Below are 18,580 nucleotides of genomic sequence, written 5' to 3'. Positions count from 1 at the left end.
AAAAGAAATCGAAAACTGTATATAATCAATTCCGCGCTGTACTAAGAAAAAATTGCAAATCGAACATTACTGGGCAATCATAACAATAGCAACAGTTGAGTTGAAAAGTATTGAGAATGGTAGCCTTCTACTGCGCAATGCTTCATGAGAAGCAATAACGGAAAAAAGTTCACGTATTTGTTCAAACTCTTGTAGAAAATCTTACTATACCCAAATTTTTTTTCCTTCATCCATGTGATTATTTTTAGCGTAGCTTTTGGTGAGGTACCATAATTTTGTGGACGGTCTTATTTGAGAACCTCAGAGCGATGGTGGACGTCGTGCGAAGAAACAAATTCTGCACTTCCAATATCCTACAGCTAAACTTATCATCATGTATGGAATGATTAATTCTCTGCTTGCATGAATCGGTTATGAGAGTTTTCTCGCAGCGCAGATTTTCCATCAGGCTTTCCATCCCGTTAATGTGCTCTCTGGTTGCCTCGCTGTGTGCCGTATGCACAACTGATTTTATGCTATAAATTTTGTTCGACATAAATCTTTAGACGCTCCAGCCAGCTCCAGCATACCGCCAGGCTACTTCAGGGGAGTTAAAGTGAAAATAACTTAAAATAAAAACACAACTATTCAAAAGCACAATAAATCTGCCGTTGCCTCATTTTCCACAACACGCAGAAAAGAAGTGGAAGTACTGACTGTATAACGATCCCGCACTTAGATGCCGTGCATGAGTAATATGCATATGAGCATCTTGGCGAGTAAAAACTCATAATGTATAACTTTGTAGAAGCAGACAAATTTTTTTTTGCACAGTACCGCTCTTTTTCGTGGTTCAATTCAGTCCATTTGGTGTGGGTCTGATTAGGGATGCCACACTGGATACTAGTCTGTGTGCTGTAGCGAAAACATGCCGAACATTGCACATCCCCATTGTACCTTCCGATCGGTCAGACCAAAACATTGGATTAGCATATTTAAATCATAATTTATGCTTGAACAGTGCTGGCCGAAACATTAACATCGCTGTCGTCGTCCAATCATTATCGTGTTGCTCTTTCTGCCGTTTTCTTTCCACTCGAACAACTTGTTTCCCCATCCATCTCTGTGGTAGTTTTCATGAGCCACCCAAAATGCGACAAAACCGCACGCGATACAAAACCGGTTAATGCGTGCAACTTTCCTCCCCCAGCTTCAAGTTACGACCCCATGTATGCTAATGTGCCATGGATGACAAACAAGATAATGGTTGTATTAGCCTTAAAACATCAATTTTGTTAGGCTCTTACAATGCAATTCCTGTATATGACACGAGAGAGTTGAATGGTAGTTTCAAGAAAACGAGCATTTTAAATGTATTACAGAATATTCCCGCGTGATTCACCCACCTAGTATATTTAACTGTGATTATTGAGTCCAATATTCCACCTTTTGCGGACATTAATTAACATGAAAACTCCCTCGGTAAATATTCACGAAGAAAATTGAAGTTTTTTTTTCGAAAATCGCCGTTTACAACCAACAATTTGCTGATGTGACGGTTAAGTTAAGCGGCTCAATGTGTTTAACCGTTAACATGTTAACACGTACATGGCATAAGGATTAATATGTTCTACTGTGGCTCGGAATAGTTTCCCCCAGTCTTATCCTAACCCGATAAATTTTAATATGCTAATAGCATTGCACGACTGCAGTCATCCCTAATCATATTTCTTTTTAACCAGATTTCGATGATTTCATTTTTTCCTATTAGCAAAGTGAAGGTTAACCATCAGAGTTGGTCGGCGTTACTCATTCGTTAGGTAAACAATACACCCCAAGCTAATCTGCTATGCACTCTTAAGCCAGCTCAACCAATTTTACCAAGCTAACATATATGCATATGAGCATTTTCACGTTCGGGTACTAAACGGACGAAGTATGTCCGGTTGCCTTTGTTTTGGCTTCTCGAAAAGCTTTTCATGAATGCTCCTTTTTGGGTTGATCCGTTAGGAATATTCCCTCTCTGTCCGTATAGTTTCTAAATGGCTAAATCTGAAACACCACTAATCTCTACCGTGTGCTACCTCAACATTCAATTCGTTTTTATGCACGGCAAAATGAAAGAAATCCGCATTTATGTCGGATATTCAAAAAGTTTTGCTTTCATTCTGAAAATTTGCTCAGCCTCAGCCACACACAGAAAGAATCACACGATTTGTGATATCCGATAAGTAGGGTTGTCGGTATTATTTTTGCACCGAAAGTCGCTAAGCTAAAAGAGATATTCCCTTTGGTGTGTGTTTTTAGGATGCTTCTTTCTTCTCATCTGGTTCACCTTTCATTTGCAGAAAGCGGTGTGCCGAATTTTTTTCTCTCATACATGCAATTTCGTTCGTTCAACGCCTAATGCCGGTCGTACTTATGTTAGGTGAGCCGTGAACTATCTATTATTATGATAATTGTGGAAAAATAAAATCCGGTTTGAATGGTGTGTAAGGATTATCTGTGCCATGGGTCTGAGGGGATCTGTTTGTGATACGCTCGATTCCTGTCACTCTTGAGAGGGAAGCGATGTCGGTGTGCGAGTGACATTTTGCCGAGAAAACCGCCCTTTAGCTCACGCCATGACGAACCAAACTCAACAAACTTTTCCCTTCTTTTGTTTTCGTTGCCACAGATCAATGTCACCGAGGGTTGATGGAAAAAAATGGAAAAATAAACGCTTCCGTAGCTGTTGGAAATTGGAAGATTGGGAGATTATAGCGGGTAGTAGAGAAATTATTTCAGTGGGGTATAGTAGCGATTACATTTATTATTTTACAACGATGGGTATTTGGTGCTATAAAAATATGGAACAAAATAGATAAAAAAAACGAAGATGAATGAAACGTTTCTACAGCGTCCGAAACAAGTAATGTACGCATCACAGAATTCACACAATTCTCAGCGAACTGAATTGAATCTCTCTCGTCTCATATCATTGCGGCAATTAATCACCAGACTTCGCTCCGCGTATATGAGAAACTGATGAGACGGCGGAGATAAAAATGTCTGAGTTCGTTCGGTAACGATCAATTTGTAGAATAAAATGAAGCGTATATCTGCGCTGCGTTCATCTTTTATCACTTACACCCTTGTTCGCGCTGGATATGAGGCGAAGCTGTAGCGTTCAGAGAGTACAACTATTGACCGCCTGCACCAAATTGAGTCATGCGGAGAATGACCGACCAAAATTATGTTTGGCGCTTGTTGTTTTTGAACAAATGGTTCTTACGAAAGATTGGATATTAATGTTGAAAATCACTTACTTGTTTTACTTGTGAACGAACTTGTGAACGAATTGTTTCAACTTGATATCAGTTGAAATTTGTTAAATTCAAAAATAACATCAGAAGTTTAAACATTCACGGTTGAACATTTCATTTTTCCCATGGCTGGAATTGTTTAGAGTAGAATCTGCTACATTCTATCAAACAACTTGCTTTCGAAATACTTAACTCCAACATCAAGGAGGTTCAGCAATGGAAACTTTTAAGTCATAGTCATCACAAATGGGCTATGTTATATTCCTTTTGAATTCTTTGGAAATCATCTATTCTTGTTGAAAGTCGAGCTACCTATTACCATATTGAAATTTAAATACGGAAACATTGTAATGTTTACCACATCGCTTCTATAATATTTTTTTCATAATTTCATTTATCCAAAATAAATTTACAATTCTCAAATTCTATCAAACCATTATGTGACATTACCTCCGACGAACCATACACTCGAAAAATTAACAACTATCATTATAAGAAAGAATTTCTATATTTAAGTCTTATAATTGATATAACAAGAATCACATTTGTCTGCTACATTCACATTCATCCAAAAATTGACATCTTTCGCTGGCCAACCAACAACATCATCTACTATCCTGATTTTTATACTATTGGTATATTTTTATACCCTGCGACATGTCTCGGAAAAAAACGACGTTTGAATGTTTATATCCACCGATGCCGCCTTGTGTTTGTGTGATTGTGACGCGCGTCCTTTCAATAAAATTGTTTTAAATATACTACCACTACAGTAAATAAGTATCCCGATAAAAAACACATTCCTTGTTGTTTTGTAAGTGTTTCAAGTTTTTTACAAGTGCAGCTAAACGAATGTCTATCACTGTATAAGCAATGATCAATCAACTGTCTTCGCTGTCCGGTCTAACTGGATAATGGAAGAACAGAAAGAAAACTCTTCCGCCTAAATGGCTACTGTGCAAATGTACCATATGCAATGTTATAGAAGGGAATACTCTAACGCCGAAAAATGGCAACTGTGTAATGTGCTTATTATATATACGATAAACATATGTGACATGTCCACGATTAAAATTCGGCTCTGTTACAGCTAAAAAGCTAATGAGCCTAAAATAAACAAAAGGGATAACAAAAAGTAAATGTAATAATTGTTGGAAAATATATGAGCATTCCTTTCATGCTAATGAAACAGATTTTTCTCAACAACGAATATTTTCTATGGTACAGATTTTTGGAAGTAAAAGTACAGATGATAATGTGTTTTTTCCCATTACGATACAGATGACAATGTGGCAACACTGGTTTGTACTGCTTGCGTTGTTTTATTTAAGAAGTAGTACTTATTTCAGATGTCGAAAAAAAAATATCGAGGTTGATATTTTGGTATATCATGAAATCATGTCATGAAATATTATGTTCTCGATTTTCGTAATTGAATTGGGGTAAAAATCTGTATCAATTACTATATCAAGTATGTTTTGAATAATCATTTGGGGATACTAATCCCCGATATAAACCCACTGCTTCCAACTGGATACCAAAATGGGTGTTACGGTCGAAATTTGGTCTAACAAGAATGCATGTAAATTGATTATTTTTATTACATAAATAAAATAATTGTTTCAGTTCAGATAGTATGAAATACTCAAAAATTCAGCTGAACTTCCGGTGGATTGAATCCGAAATGTCGAGTTTTTCATTCAACTTCTGTCATCAGATTTGTACAGCCACCTCATCCATGTTTGCCGCAAAACGCGAGTTCACCCTAAACTGCTTTCGTATCCAAAAGTTCTTGGGGTTCCACCTGTTGATGGCCCAATGTCCCTATATACTAATACAAATAGGCTGCCAGGTTTCGTCGTTTATCATCACGCAATCGACCTTCGTCGTGATTTTGAGCCACTACCTTCTTATAAGTCGACAATCCGATTCGTTTTTTAGCTCGATGCACGGCTGTAGATGACACTACCAGCTTTTTTTGTGACAACTCAGATGATTAGGTTGGGGTTTCACTTGATTTGTTCACCTTCAAGGATTTCGCCAACTCGACGAGCGAGCAGTTCAGAATTCCGAAATACGCGAGTAAAATTCTAAGCGTTGCTCCGCTTGTTTGGACGTCGTTTTGGTAACTGTAGAGCAAATCAAAATCAAAATAGAGGCATCAATCTGTAGGCAGGCACACGCCTACTCAATAAGAGGAAATAAATGCGATTTTAAAATCATTGAAGCTCAAGTTGACCAAACTTTGATCGCAACACCCATCATATTTACCAGAATTACTGGAATTACTGGAATTTCTGGATTTCACTCCTCTGGATTATTTTTATTGGAGATAAATAAAAAATAAAGAGCAAGAATATTCGAATCCCATATTTTTTCTTTGTGAACAATGTATATTCATTGTCTATTCGCTATATATTTTATTTTATAAGAATTTCTTTTACTCACAAGCAGCCTTGTACTGCCTGTGTCGTTGTTGGAGAATGCGGAGTTTCTACGAGTTCTAGTAACTACGGACCGATTTGAACATAACGTTTTCCAAATTGTAGCATATTTGAAAATCTCTTAATTTCTTTAAATTCATTGCAATACCTTATATTTTCTACAAGTATATTATATTCATGCGAAGCTGCTGACAATCCACAGGACAACGTTGGACGTTTGTTGCAGAGCGATCAGTCATATTGATTTTTTTTGACGTAGGATTATGTCTTTCGAGAAAATATTATGAGTGCAATCTGAAAAATGGAACATATTTCGTAACGCGAAAACAGTCCAATTTCGAGCGCTTATTACCTGACTGGTTTACGAGATTTTTATGTAAACAATCCCTTTTTTAAGTTCGACAAACGACTCCAATAAATGGAAGAATAAATATTGAATGATGAAATTGGATCAATTGATGAAGATCAGGATAGTCGATGTTCGAGAGATTTTAGTGTGGAATGAATGTCGCCTCAACTACAAATCATAACAACTAGCGCCAATGTAAACGGCATTGAATACCTCAAATTGAAACCTAAATGTGCATTGGACCTATGAATTCCATGTTGTGTCGGTGCTGTCATCACGAACCACTCGCTCAAACTACTACACAACGTGTTACCTTAAGAGTAAAGACTGACGTGAAAAAAGACTTCAAAATATTCTAACCAGTTTCAATAAATAGGTATTATTTGTAAAAATTTCAGAGAACTAATGGATTCGGAAAATCAAACTGACAAAATTTAATACATAAATTCTCATGTGGATCATATATACATTTATTTTAAAAGCATTTAAAAAAAAACTGGGCAATTGTTGAGACTGTTATCTATATTATGAGGTAACAATTCTCTTATTTCTTATTTATCAACATTTATGCCTTTCATTCCGACAGCGGAGAATGTCTCTTCAGATGCTAACAACAAGCGAACACTTTTTTTTCTTTCTCTTGTTCCCTCTCATTCTTACAAGAAGCCCTGAATGAGACCCCGCAGGGCTCCTCACTAGCAGCAGGGGTCCCAGTGATTAGTTCTGGTTATGAGCGAATGGTTGTTAATGAATACGAGCAATAATTAGCTATGGACTTTTGTATTGTATTTCTATATCGGCCACTCGCATGGATGTTCGTTCCTTCGGCAATCTTATTGCAATTTTTGATTTCCCGTGAGAGATCATACGGAGCTACCCGCGCGGCGGGCGGAGAAGACCTAGAAAGAAGTGTTATAAAACGTGTAGCCACATTTTATGCATTTCTCAGCCTGGCCAAACAAAAAATGATTTGCAATACTGAACGATGCATAAAATGGGGCCGTGAATATGAAGTTTACTGAGAAATATCTCACCTTCGCTGCATCTGCATAGGGTACGAGATGTGTCGGGCGCTTATTCGTAATGTTTCTAGAAAAAACTAAAAATTTGAAGTTGTATGTTTACTTTAGTTTGCTAACAATATCAATAATAATATTGAAGTAGTTTCATAGCATATTTTTTATATCGAAACCAGGGCTGAGAATGTGATAAAGCTGATCACGGCCATTGTAAGATCTAAGAACCAAAATGTAACTACGATACGTTACCGTATATAATTTTTTATTTGTTGGGAACGAAACTCTGCTTGGAGGAAGACGAGTACAGGTTTGTTTGAGTTTTAGTTATACCTAAAATGCTGAGTAACGTTCAGAAGGAAATTGGATAAATGATGTCAATCGATTTTTCACGCTTCTGCCTGGAACTATTGAATGTTTGGATACATGGGGAACTCTCAGAATCTGTGGAAATGCTACGTTCGTTTTACGCAGTTCAATGCAACAGCACTATTCGCTTGTATCGAACGAGGGAGGGATGTGATGAAATACGATTTATATACAAGTTTATAAGTCATATTCCAGTTCACTATTTTAGATGATACAATATGTGTAACTTACGATAATGTTTCTAATTTCGATTTATATATTGAACAAATATCAGCAGGCCTAACATTTTTGTCCTAATGATCATGAATTTACAATTATTTTACCAATGTTATCACTGCTTCTCGTCTCCTAGCTATACATAGTAGAATAAGTTGAAATGTAAATACATTATAGATATACGAATAGATTTAAGAATTTAGTGTTCACCTTCTCCTAAAAATATGTCACCCTTCTAAACTCGAGTACACCGCGAGTAATCGGATTTCCACCTTACTAACCACAGCTGTAAGAAAATTGTTCATATATATAGTTTTGAAATTATATTTAAGAATTCGGCTCCTTTAAACTTAAGTAACTGAGCCTGAAAAAATAAATGAATTAATAAAAAAAATCACTGCTTCTAATACTTTTAATAACAAGACTATAAAAGATCGAGAGTATAGCGCTTTTTGGGACAGATGGTTGTCAAAACAGGAACGTTAAAATCGATCCCTGAAAGCAAGAGATGTCGTCTTTAGACGACATCAAGGTGATACTGAACATCGATCACACCAGCGCGATATGCACACTTTTCGGCGCAGTGATCCGTTCAGCGGTAGCACTCCGGTGGAGCACTCTTCCGTAGAGAAAGGGTTAAGAGATCATTCCACGTTATAGTCGTGATAATATTTACAGTTTCATATCAACCTTTCCAAATTATAAACGTTGTTTCTAATTTGAAAATTTTGGTAGTGTTCCATCCAGACTAAGTCATGATCTTATGTTATGTACCTTTTGTTTATTTGGAAAATTTCGCACTATAATAGAAATCACAAATGGCGAGATTCCGGGATGTGGTGTATCATAGAGCAAGGGGTAATGATGAAAACCCTGTTACACGTTTGTTCATTGTTAATATTGTCCCACAATCAACGGTTCGAGCTGAGTAAAAATCTGGTTGTCATCCACAATCGAAGCATCCGTTCGGACGCATCGGAGGAATAGAAACAATATAAAATAAGTTTTGTCAGATCCATCAATCTATCTGTATAAAATAATCGCTTCTATAGATAATTTCCTAAGTCGCATCCTTGATGCCCGCTTATATATCCATCGAACGGAATCCCTGCCAACTGTGAACCTTTTTTCATGCGTCCCGCTCTCTGCTATTGCTTCACAGAGAGATAAGCCACCCTCTTCGGTAAATTCTCCTATCGAGCAAAACCAGACACCACCAGGAACCCCTCTTTCCGTCCGAATTCCGCGTTTTTTTTTAATGCTAACGTAAAATATTGTGATGTGTTGATAAGATCCAACCTCTCTCCCCACAGCATCTCTACTGAGTGTGAATGTGGCTGTGCCACATTGTTAGATAACGAGAGCAAATATCCTTATCTACGTTAGGCACGAGTCTGCTTTCGTCCAGCAATGGACCTTTTTTAATGCAGTCACCATTGTCACAGCATATCTCCTTAAATGATCTTTTAAATCTAAGGGTAGAATAGTCAAGCAGTCTTGGGTGTTAGGGTGCTAGGGTGAAAGAGGTTTAACTTTCTAATGAATGTGTATGTGGCAATGGAACGAGAAACGCTGTGTGTATTTGACCCAAAAAAGTCAGCGACGATTTGGAAATTGACTTGTGTGATATAACCACATTGCTTACCCCCGTAGTCTTATTAAATCTAATGTTTTGTGGTTTTCCAAATCTGTCGCACATCTCTAGTTAACTGGTAAAGCTAAACTAAACTTCGGAATTATAAATTAATTTTCTGGTCAGTGTAACCCACCATTAATCACAATTTGGTTGTCCCAAGATTCACATATACATGATTACAACATTTGGCTGTCTTTTGCGACGTGTTAGACATATTCGAGTCCAATTCGATTTGGATTTGAATGAAATTTGAAGGAAATGTTCTAAAAATGTCTCTATTTTCGAGTTTTGAGCTTGACTGAGTATTTTTTGGGAGCCATTTGTTGATTTCATTAGAGAGATTGGTATTTTTCCATAATCCCATTCATAATGTTTCGATGTTCGTGCGCGATTGGTGATGTTACAGCCATTTAAAAATTGTGCATTACTGAAAATGCAATCGCAATTTTTGTGCGAAGATTTATTATGATCTTTTTTCCGATTAAATTTTGAAAAAAGTGTATGAGCCGGAAAATGTAAGTAGTTAACTGCTTAGAATTCAACCAAGACTAACATGCTCACGTTCAAAGCATTTGTAACTTAACTTTTAACGAAAATCCGTTATTTTTCGACCTTCTAGAGTAGGGTTATTGGTCATAGAAGTAAAGAAGATTTTCGAAAATTTCTGTAGAGCATTTCTTTTATATAAGTATTACGGGAACCGGAAAGTTGTTTCTGCGCATGTCGATATTCTGTTCTCATTAATGAACTTTTGACTTTGAAGTACACAGTCGAGCCATTTTAGGGCTAGAGCGACTTGTTTATTCGTAAATAATATTTTTCTTGCAACTTCTCTTGAAAAAACAGGCGTACTAGAAAAGTTACGTATCCAGTATCGTATGCCTTATGATTTCAACATGAGTAGTGACGCAAAATATGCGATGTTTATCCAAATGCGTAAATAAACAAATCCCCAACTTCCAACGGCTTAAACGGTTCAAGCCACTTGCTAGGTCTGATTATTGTTGGCAGTCACTCTTCAGCGACTCCAGAAATGGTTCACCAAACATTGCACTAAACCGATGAGGTTTGGGGGGATGTGATGGGGATGGGGATGTCACGCAGGGTACCTCTTTTCATCCTGATTGACATCTTCGCCTGCGTAATGCTCATAGTACCGAATAGTAGGAAATGGTTTGGCGTAAGCGATTCCTGTGACTGTCTCCTGATGTGGACAGTCTCCATAGATATCCTGGATTTAACATATCAAGAGGTTACAGAACAGAAACAGTTCCTTGGTTCCGTGATGCCTCGAGCGGACGCAATTTTGTCCCGTTCCGGAAGTTTGACCCATCATCCTCGTTTATATTTTCTCGGAAACCTCAAATTTTCTCCCCCGCAGGTTCTTACTATGCATGCACAGTATCGATTCCTCTCGGTTTACTCGGTTTGTCAGGCGTCTAGTTAAGAGTAAGAGTGTTCATTGGAAATCATCTCACGTGGGTTTGCAGGACGAACTGTAGAATGAATGCCAGTCTTGCGGATCGCAAGAAAATTTGGAAGTTCCCGTGTCTTGTCTCGCCCCATTTGTTCACTACATGGCCCACTACGGACAGGTGAAGTGTGTTGTTGTTATTCAGTCAGAAACTAGATGCTTGGTAGTCCCTGGAACTTTACCGACGCTTTTCAGGACTTGAAACTGCGATGAAACCGGAATGTGATTTACAGGGACCGGATCTATTCCTCCGTTCGTCCCAGCGACACTCGTGCTGGTTATATTCGCATTTCTCCGTATTACTTGACACATAAAATTTAACATTGATCAAGACATTCACATCGTTACAGATAAAGAGGGACATTATGAGCTTACTGGATACTCGTTTGCCAGGCATCCTTAGCCCCTTTTAACTACTATAAACTACATTGCTGGATTAATAGCGACGATGTTTGTAGAAATTTTGCATTAAACCATTCAAACTTGATTTGACCCAGGCTTGGATCGGGCGTTGAAAACATAGGATTACATAGAATTCAAATAGGATTAGACATGCGGAAAGAACTCCACGTTTCTTTACTATGCTTTCGTGTGAACGATCGCGTTATCACATCGTGTTGACCTACTCATATTTATTTAATTTATATGATTACTCATTTATGGTAGATGATTGCTATTTAGTATACAAGGAAGGCGTCAACCGAAGCTGGAATTTTAAGTAGCGAAGGGGAACTTACTTGCGATCTAAGGATAGGTTCAACGCGTTGTTTATGTCCCCGGAGTTTGTAACACTCGAGATTTCTGAAAAAGTCCATCGAAATTGGCGTAGATGTTAACGCTAGGGCCGAAGTTGGCGAGACCGGATTTAATCCTCTACTTGCTGTTTCCTCCGAATCCTCCGCCTCTGCCAGAATGCCAAATGCTCCTACTACTCTGCTTGTTTCTTCCTTGTAGCCACCCGAATTGCTTTTTCCTCAATAATTCCTCTCTTCCGTCATTCCTAGGTTTGGTACTATCCTGGACGAGCGCTTGTGACCGGATCATGGATTTCACAGCACGAGATTTGTCTTGTTCCCCACAGCGATCAACGATTGAATCAGTTACTTGTGCACATCCGAAATGTTATTTATTTTGAGAGACTGTCAAACACTTTTGAACAGCATTGGTCGATCGCCAAAAAACATTTTCAGTATATTGGTAAAGTTATCTGTTTGAATTCAATGTCGAAAAGTAGAAGGGTCTGAGCCTAGGACGGTCACGAACGAAAGTTTGACGTAGGACTGTGATTGTTCAGTTTTTTAATTCTTTTCATTGTTCAGAAATCTATTTTTTTAACTCTTTTGAAACTCCAAACGGTGGCCATGAAAAATGCTGTTTGTTATATGTACTCATAGCCGTCGAACAGGTTGTAACGAACAAAAAACAAAACTTTTGGCAGGAGGTTCAACTATCTAACTGAAAATGATTAATAAATAACAGTGTGACACATAACAGGGTGGAATTGGATCGGTAAACAAAAAAAAAAAATGTCGTCATTGATTACATTGAATGTTAAGTTCATGGGGAAGAAACAAAGAAATGTGAAAAATACTTGCGATTTCGTGATATTTTGAGGTAGAGTACACATGAAATCATAAAGTTCATTTTTTTAATGGATGATGGTATTGTGCGTTCTTTCCATTGTCTTATTCCTAATATTAGTCTTATTCGAAGGCATCAGGAATAGTAGCTTTTTCGGTGAAAAAATGTTCGTTTGTTGTAGACTATATTTCACGTTATACACACTCTCACTGTGGGCCATGACAACATCACTTTGGTATCACTGAAATAACGATTTCCCATGGAATTGCTATGCTAACCCACATTGACTTGATGTCTAATTTGTTTGATAGAACGAAATATTGCACTCAATATTGTGTTGCATACAACATTCACGGGAACCAAGTTGAAAGAAAGAATGAATAATACTTAATCTACCTTAGCATTCACTCGTAGAACACACCTCTTTTGCTCGTTAAATTGCTCACTTGATTTACTATTTCCACTGTAGATGTCTCAGGTGAAGAAACTGCTGGATAAATTTGTCGTCTAATGGTGTATGATGTAACATATATCGTGAGAACGATTCTGCGTAATATGTATTTGAAATCTCTTAATTTTCGTTACATTTTTCGTAGAGTGACCCCCCTACATAGAAAGACGTAGTCCTACGTCAAAATATAAAAGTTCAGGCGTAATGTACGAGTATACAAATCGACCAAAATTAAATTGATGGGCCATCCGCCATAAAGTGCTGAATTGGCACCAAATGATTCCAAATGTCAAAAAAATTACGCGGACAATGATTTTCTTTGGCCGTAGACGCCGTTAATACATTAAAAATACTGTTTTGAAGGTATTAGAAGAGAAGTTGTGAAAATGCTTCAACGAAAAAGTATGAATCATGCAGGAGAATATTTTTAAAACAATAAAAAATGTCAATGACAGAATACTTTTTTTATTATGAAGCATAAAATATAAACAGTAACCCTTTTATGCAACACAGTATGTACACCACTTAAAAACCGATTGACACGGTGGAAGAAAAATATGTTTGTAAGTTAGAATTTCGCGCACAGGATTATGAGCATGTGTACGATATGTTACGGCTTGCTCCAACAGGGTGTGTTCATGAGCTACAATGAAACGTGTTATTGCTGGCGCAACGTGAAGAATAGATAACAAGCTCTAGAAGTCATGAACATGAGAAACAACAACGAAACCGGTTTGGGAAGTGTAATGTATGTTCACCAGCAGCTTTTTATGGGTTACCTTTCAAACGATAGGATAATGGTGATTTATTGGCAGAGACGACTCGTTTATGCCCATCTCAGCGAAAAATGAACTATTCGTTTTCCGCAATGTTCGATTCATGACCACTCTTGTCAACTTATTCCTAATCACCGCATCGTAAATCCATATCATTGCATTGCTCGAAAATATTCTTTAAAGTCTTCGGTTACTTCGATCGGAGCAGTTTATTACCCCCAACAACAATATGGTCGAAGTGATATCTTGATCCTACTCAACTGCAACCGACAGCTCTTGAAGGTTGCCTATATGTTGTACTATCAAACATTCTTCCCCCGCGTTCCGGTGTTTGTGGCAAGTTTCGAGACACACGTGCTTCGTATGCTTACCCGCTTATGTTCCCTCTCCCCGCGTGTGATTGTGTGTATTTCATACTAGTTCTGAAGCGATGAGAAAAACTTATGCGCGTACAGGCGGACCTTTACTGACAGCCTGTCAGTTAATGTAGGTTGATTTGGAACGTGTCAAAAAATGTTTCGTGTCCGTCGTGTAATATCAGTATTTTCAGGTTTCTCCCGTCTATTTTTGTTGTTTTCGTGTCCGACTCCAGGTATCAATGCACCAAAAGGAGTAATACAGAGTTTTGTTTGTATTGCTTTTCACGATTTCGCACTTTACCGATCAGAGTAGAACGCTGACAGGTGACTGAACATGTGCTTAAATTTAGTGCACGTATCTTTTCTGACCAGCTTGAACGGTTTTAAAGAACACTCTGCAAATATCACATCATGTGTGTATGCGAGAAAGAACGAATGGTTTTCTCAATCAAGGATTGGAAACGAAGGCTTCCTCTCAATTGACTGGTCGTCTGTTATTGTTCACTTAAACAATTACCTTAACAAAACATAGTGTAGTATTACAAAGAAAATATACAAGCAATTCATGTGCAAATAAACACTACCCCAGAGGAACCAACGAGAACCTGGAGCGCCACTAGAGAGAGAGCGGGTGTTTGAGTAGGGTAATATTTACAGAACCATATTCGCAGTGGGCCATGTGCATTTGATAGAGCACGCAACTGATGTAACCAGACTGCCTGTGTGCATGGCTTGCTGTGTGCCGAAAGAAGCTGAGGGGTGCACGAGTAAGAAATACGTCAGGAGTATCATTGAAGTTTGCACAGCAAGGGGAGAATTCGGGTCGTAGGAAAAACAGAAAATTGAACCGAATCGTTCGTTGTGCACAACGGTAAAGGGAGAACATCTTGCGCCTGTAGGCCCTGGGGGCTGTTTGTAAAGAGATTTTAAACGGTTTTTGTTTTTCTATTTGAGTTTGCTCCGAAACGAGAAGGTGGGTTTTGGGCAAGTGCAACAACATGGATGGTGGCGAACGGGAAACGACTGAGTGGAAAACATATCAAATAAAAATAAAGGGATGACAAAAACAGTCGGTGTTGTAAGAGTGCTCAGCATCCTGATCAGGAAGTGCTCTTGTGGTAAAACGATTTTACTCTCCCGACACCCTTGATTCCACTTGCGTCGATTGGGACAAATATTTGTTAAACTTATTTTGAATAATAATTTTTCTTTCTTTTTTTTGCAGATTCACTGATGGGATCGGGTTCGGAGGATGAAGATGACGATGAGCACATAAGGGCTGGTATCGGAATAGGCCCACTCGGGCCAAACGATGGACCCCTCGGAGCGTCCGATTTGTCGGTACAGAGTATGAGCACTGATAGTAAAACAGGACACGACGATAGTGATCAGGGCTCCTTAGACGGTGATCCCGATTGTAGAGGGGACTCACAGGCGGAAAACAAAAGTCCGGACGATGGCGGAGGCTCGAAACGGAGGGGTCCCCGAACGACGATAAAAGCCAAACAGTTAGAAGTATTAAAAACTGCATTTAGCCAAACGCCTAAGCCAACGAGACACATTAGAGAACAACTTGCTAAGGAAACCGGACTACCGATGCGTGTGATACAGGTGAGAATTCCTTATTTTGATAACACTCAAAATGTGCTTCGCAAAGTTAGAACCGACAACCAAAATTTTTTATAAGAGAGATAGAGTATATTAATCAAGTGTGACTACTTTATAGCATAGCACACTTCAAACTGTTTACACCTTCTCGTGTGACATGGTTATCTTCGTCCTATTCCTTCAACAAAAAGGCAGAAGGCGTTCCCTTTTCTTCTACCTGAAATCGATGTAGGAAGGCAGACAAAAAGGGAAGAAGACAAAGATTTTACACATCACCGAAAAAGTTTGCTTTGCTGCCACCGGCTGCCACTTGCTAGCTTAGGGCGGAATACTTAAAAGGTCATCTAACCGCAAGAGAATTGTCGTAAAATGTGGCAAAGTTTCCGCTTATTTAGTGACTGCACTGCAGAGTAAAGCGGTTTGGAGTAATTCAGTTATACTGTACCGGTTTCCTTGAGTTGTTACGTCGAGAGCCGGGTAATGGGCGTAATGAAAAAGGAAAAGAAAGAAGAAAAAAACTCGGATGCTAGCCAATGACGAATGATGATGACAACTTTTTGTTACACCTTTCAACATGATATTGTGCGTGCTCGACATGACCATTATCGTGCCGAAAAAGGCCGAAAAGAAAACGTCCGTCGATCAATATGAATTATGGTTTTCTTCTGCCCTACAATCGGCGGCAATTAGGGTAGGAAATTGTAGAACAAATGATTTTCTATGTTTGAATAGACCGTTATGTGGAGGTTAATCGAGTAACAAAAACAACAAGGGATATTCCACATTTGTTTACCAAGTGCCAGTCTTTCATTCTAGAAACAATCGGCAATATAGAAACTGCATTGCTGCATTTTACAAACTCTTCGACTATAAGAAAAACTTTGAAAATATTCGAAACGAAAAAAACTATTGTAGAAAGAGCTGGATGATTTATGGTTATCTTTGGAACTGACGATGATTAATAGGCAACGGGCAAAATGAATGGTCGGTACGGTCCACTTCTCTCGCTCGATAACAATCAGAATGCTAACCTTTGCGCGCCGTAGTTCTTGATATTGTTACAAACAGTCGTCGATTGGTTTGCTGCCCATACTGTAAGTGTTATAGTATCTATAGTTTCTGCCGCGATTGACATTTGAATATGATCCCGATTGTTCCGATAATTTCTACAGAGCGGTGATAATATCTTCAATGTGAAAACTATCGTTCATAATAAAATTGTTTTTCTCACATCAGATTATCTTTTCATATTTTTTCCTTTTGCCGGGGTACTTTGCTCCTGATCCCTGTACGCTAATTGTACAGTCCGCGCTCAATGTGAATGAAGACAAATTGCATGCTAATTGGCGCATAACTTCGTGGGCACACGTTTTACAAGCTACAAATTTTGACGATCTGCTGGTGAGAAATTCCAAACGTTCCGTGCCGTCAACACACCGTGAACGACCTTGATGGATGTATTTAAAAATATCTCTTCGCCTCTCCCGTTTATCGAAGCATTCCTATCAGAATACCACGTTAAGCCACAACCTTCAATGGATGGTGGGTTGGAAATTATACCACACGATATACTTTTTTTTCTACAGCTGGCTTCTCATACGTACATACGTGAACCTACGGCAACATAGCCACGGACAGAAACGCACCGCAACATAATCAACTAGTGTCGTTTTCAATATGATTGATTACTCGTAACCAAGGGAGGAGAATGTACGTGTGCGAGGTTTTTTTCATTTATTGCATATATGTTCAACATATGTGGGATACAGTTCTTTCGGGCACTGAACGATTCGCAAGTACAGGTCGGACTCGAATATATATAATTGCAATTTCACTTTCAACGTTAATTTTCGAATCCAATACATAATCGAATCACAAAAAAGCTATTTTGCTATTAATGTTTGACATTCATACATTAATGAAAAAATTGTTTTCTTGAGATTCACTTATGTATAGGATTTGAAAATAATTGTTGAAAAAAAAAGGTCGACTATATATAATCGAGTCCGACCTGTATACCTTTTGGAGTTTTTGGTAATGAACGCGTTTTTTATATAGATAACTCATCATTTATTCTTTGTCTTCAGGCTGAGCTTCTAAACAAGTGATATAAGTCGTTTAGTTTGATTATAGAGAAATGTTTTTTTTTTGCTGCTGAACTTTGAAAATATACCAGATTGATCAATAAGTTTTGTCATTTGACAAGAAAATATCGATTTTGTGATTTGCAATACATTCTATTATTCAAAATAATCTCACTAAACATCAATACACTTGTTTCAGTGATCTTGTAATTTATGGATTATATCCCCAAGCATCAGGAAGGCTTTCGAAATACGCTTTCATGGTTGTTACTATTTTTTCAAAAATAAATAGCGTTTTCTGTCATATGTTTTTTGGTCATTATTTTAATTTATTTCTCTGATCTTTTCTGACTGTTTGTTTAGCTGTTTGAAATCGGTTTATTTTCTTCTATAGAGATATTTTTTAATATACATTCACTGTTTTGTCAGTTCAGAGATAATCCAAGAACAACATTATTTTGACATTCCAAAAAACTGATTCTAACACATTCTTGCTGGATTTTTGGACCTTCACTCACTTCGGGAGCAATGTGCCGGGAGTACAGTATTCATTAGCTTCGTATTTTAACCCTTTGCGGTCGTATTATATTTGGACATGGGTCGCACTGGTCGGAATTTTTCCTCTAAAGAGCAGTGATTCATAATTTGTAAGATTATGATAAATCAGATTTATTGATTTTTTTCTGTGTATTGTAGATACATATCTACTGAACAATGTGTGTTCGTTTTTTTTATAAAAAATACGTTCTATAATTCTGCTTCGTGTGGTATCTTTCGAAACAGTGCCCAACATGTAGTCCAGGTTTTTGACTACATGTATCGTGAAAATAATTAGTTTGGTTTCTTCCGTCTTTTACCTTTCTGTTTGAAGCTACAGAACATCATTGAGTTTTCCATTAATCCTTTCCACAAGCATGGGTGACGACTATTATT

The 18,580-nt window shown here is 37.9% G+C and overlaps 1 protein-coding gene and 1 long non-coding RNA gene across 4 annotated transcripts in view; one reads left to right on the top strand and one right to left on the bottom strand.

Annotated features, from left to right (window-relative positions):
* The window catches only part of LOC129769661 (LIM/homeobox protein Lhx5), a 93,999-nt gene that overhangs the window by 37,772 nt on the left and 37,647 nt on the right, over nucleotides 1-18,580 (top strand). For all 3 annotated transcript variants that reach the window (XM_055772054.1, XM_055772053.1, XM_055772055.1), the window contains exon 4: nucleotides 15,181-15,566. In XM_055772054.1, the coding sequence (XP_055628029.1) occupies nucleotides 15,181-15,566 (386 nt within the window). The remainder of the gene's footprint in view (nucleotides 1-15,180; nucleotides 15,567-18,580) is intronic.
* Nucleotides 6,896-18,580, bottom strand: part of LOC129769662 (uncharacterized) — a 39,797-nt gene continuing 28,112 nt past the window's right edge. Inside the window, exons 2-3 of the long non-coding RNA XR_008741936.1 lie at nucleotides 7,112-7,176; nucleotides 6,896-6,976 (exon numbers count right to left, since the gene is read on the bottom strand). This is a non-coding gene — a long non-coding RNA (uncharacterized LOC129769662). The remainder of the gene's footprint in view (nucleotides 6,977-7,111; nucleotides 7,177-18,580) is intronic.

Source organism: Toxorhynchites rutilus, chromosome 2 (genome assembly GCF_029784135.1).
Source record: "Toxorhynchites rutilus septentrionalis strain SRP chromosome 2, ASM2978413v1, whole genome shotgun sequence".
Taxonomy (NCBI): Eukaryota; Metazoa; Arthropoda; class Insecta; order Diptera; family Culicidae; genus Toxorhynchites; species Toxorhynchites rutilus.
Note: the sequence above shows the minus strand (reverse complement) of the source record. Positions and strands in the feature narration are given on the sequence as shown.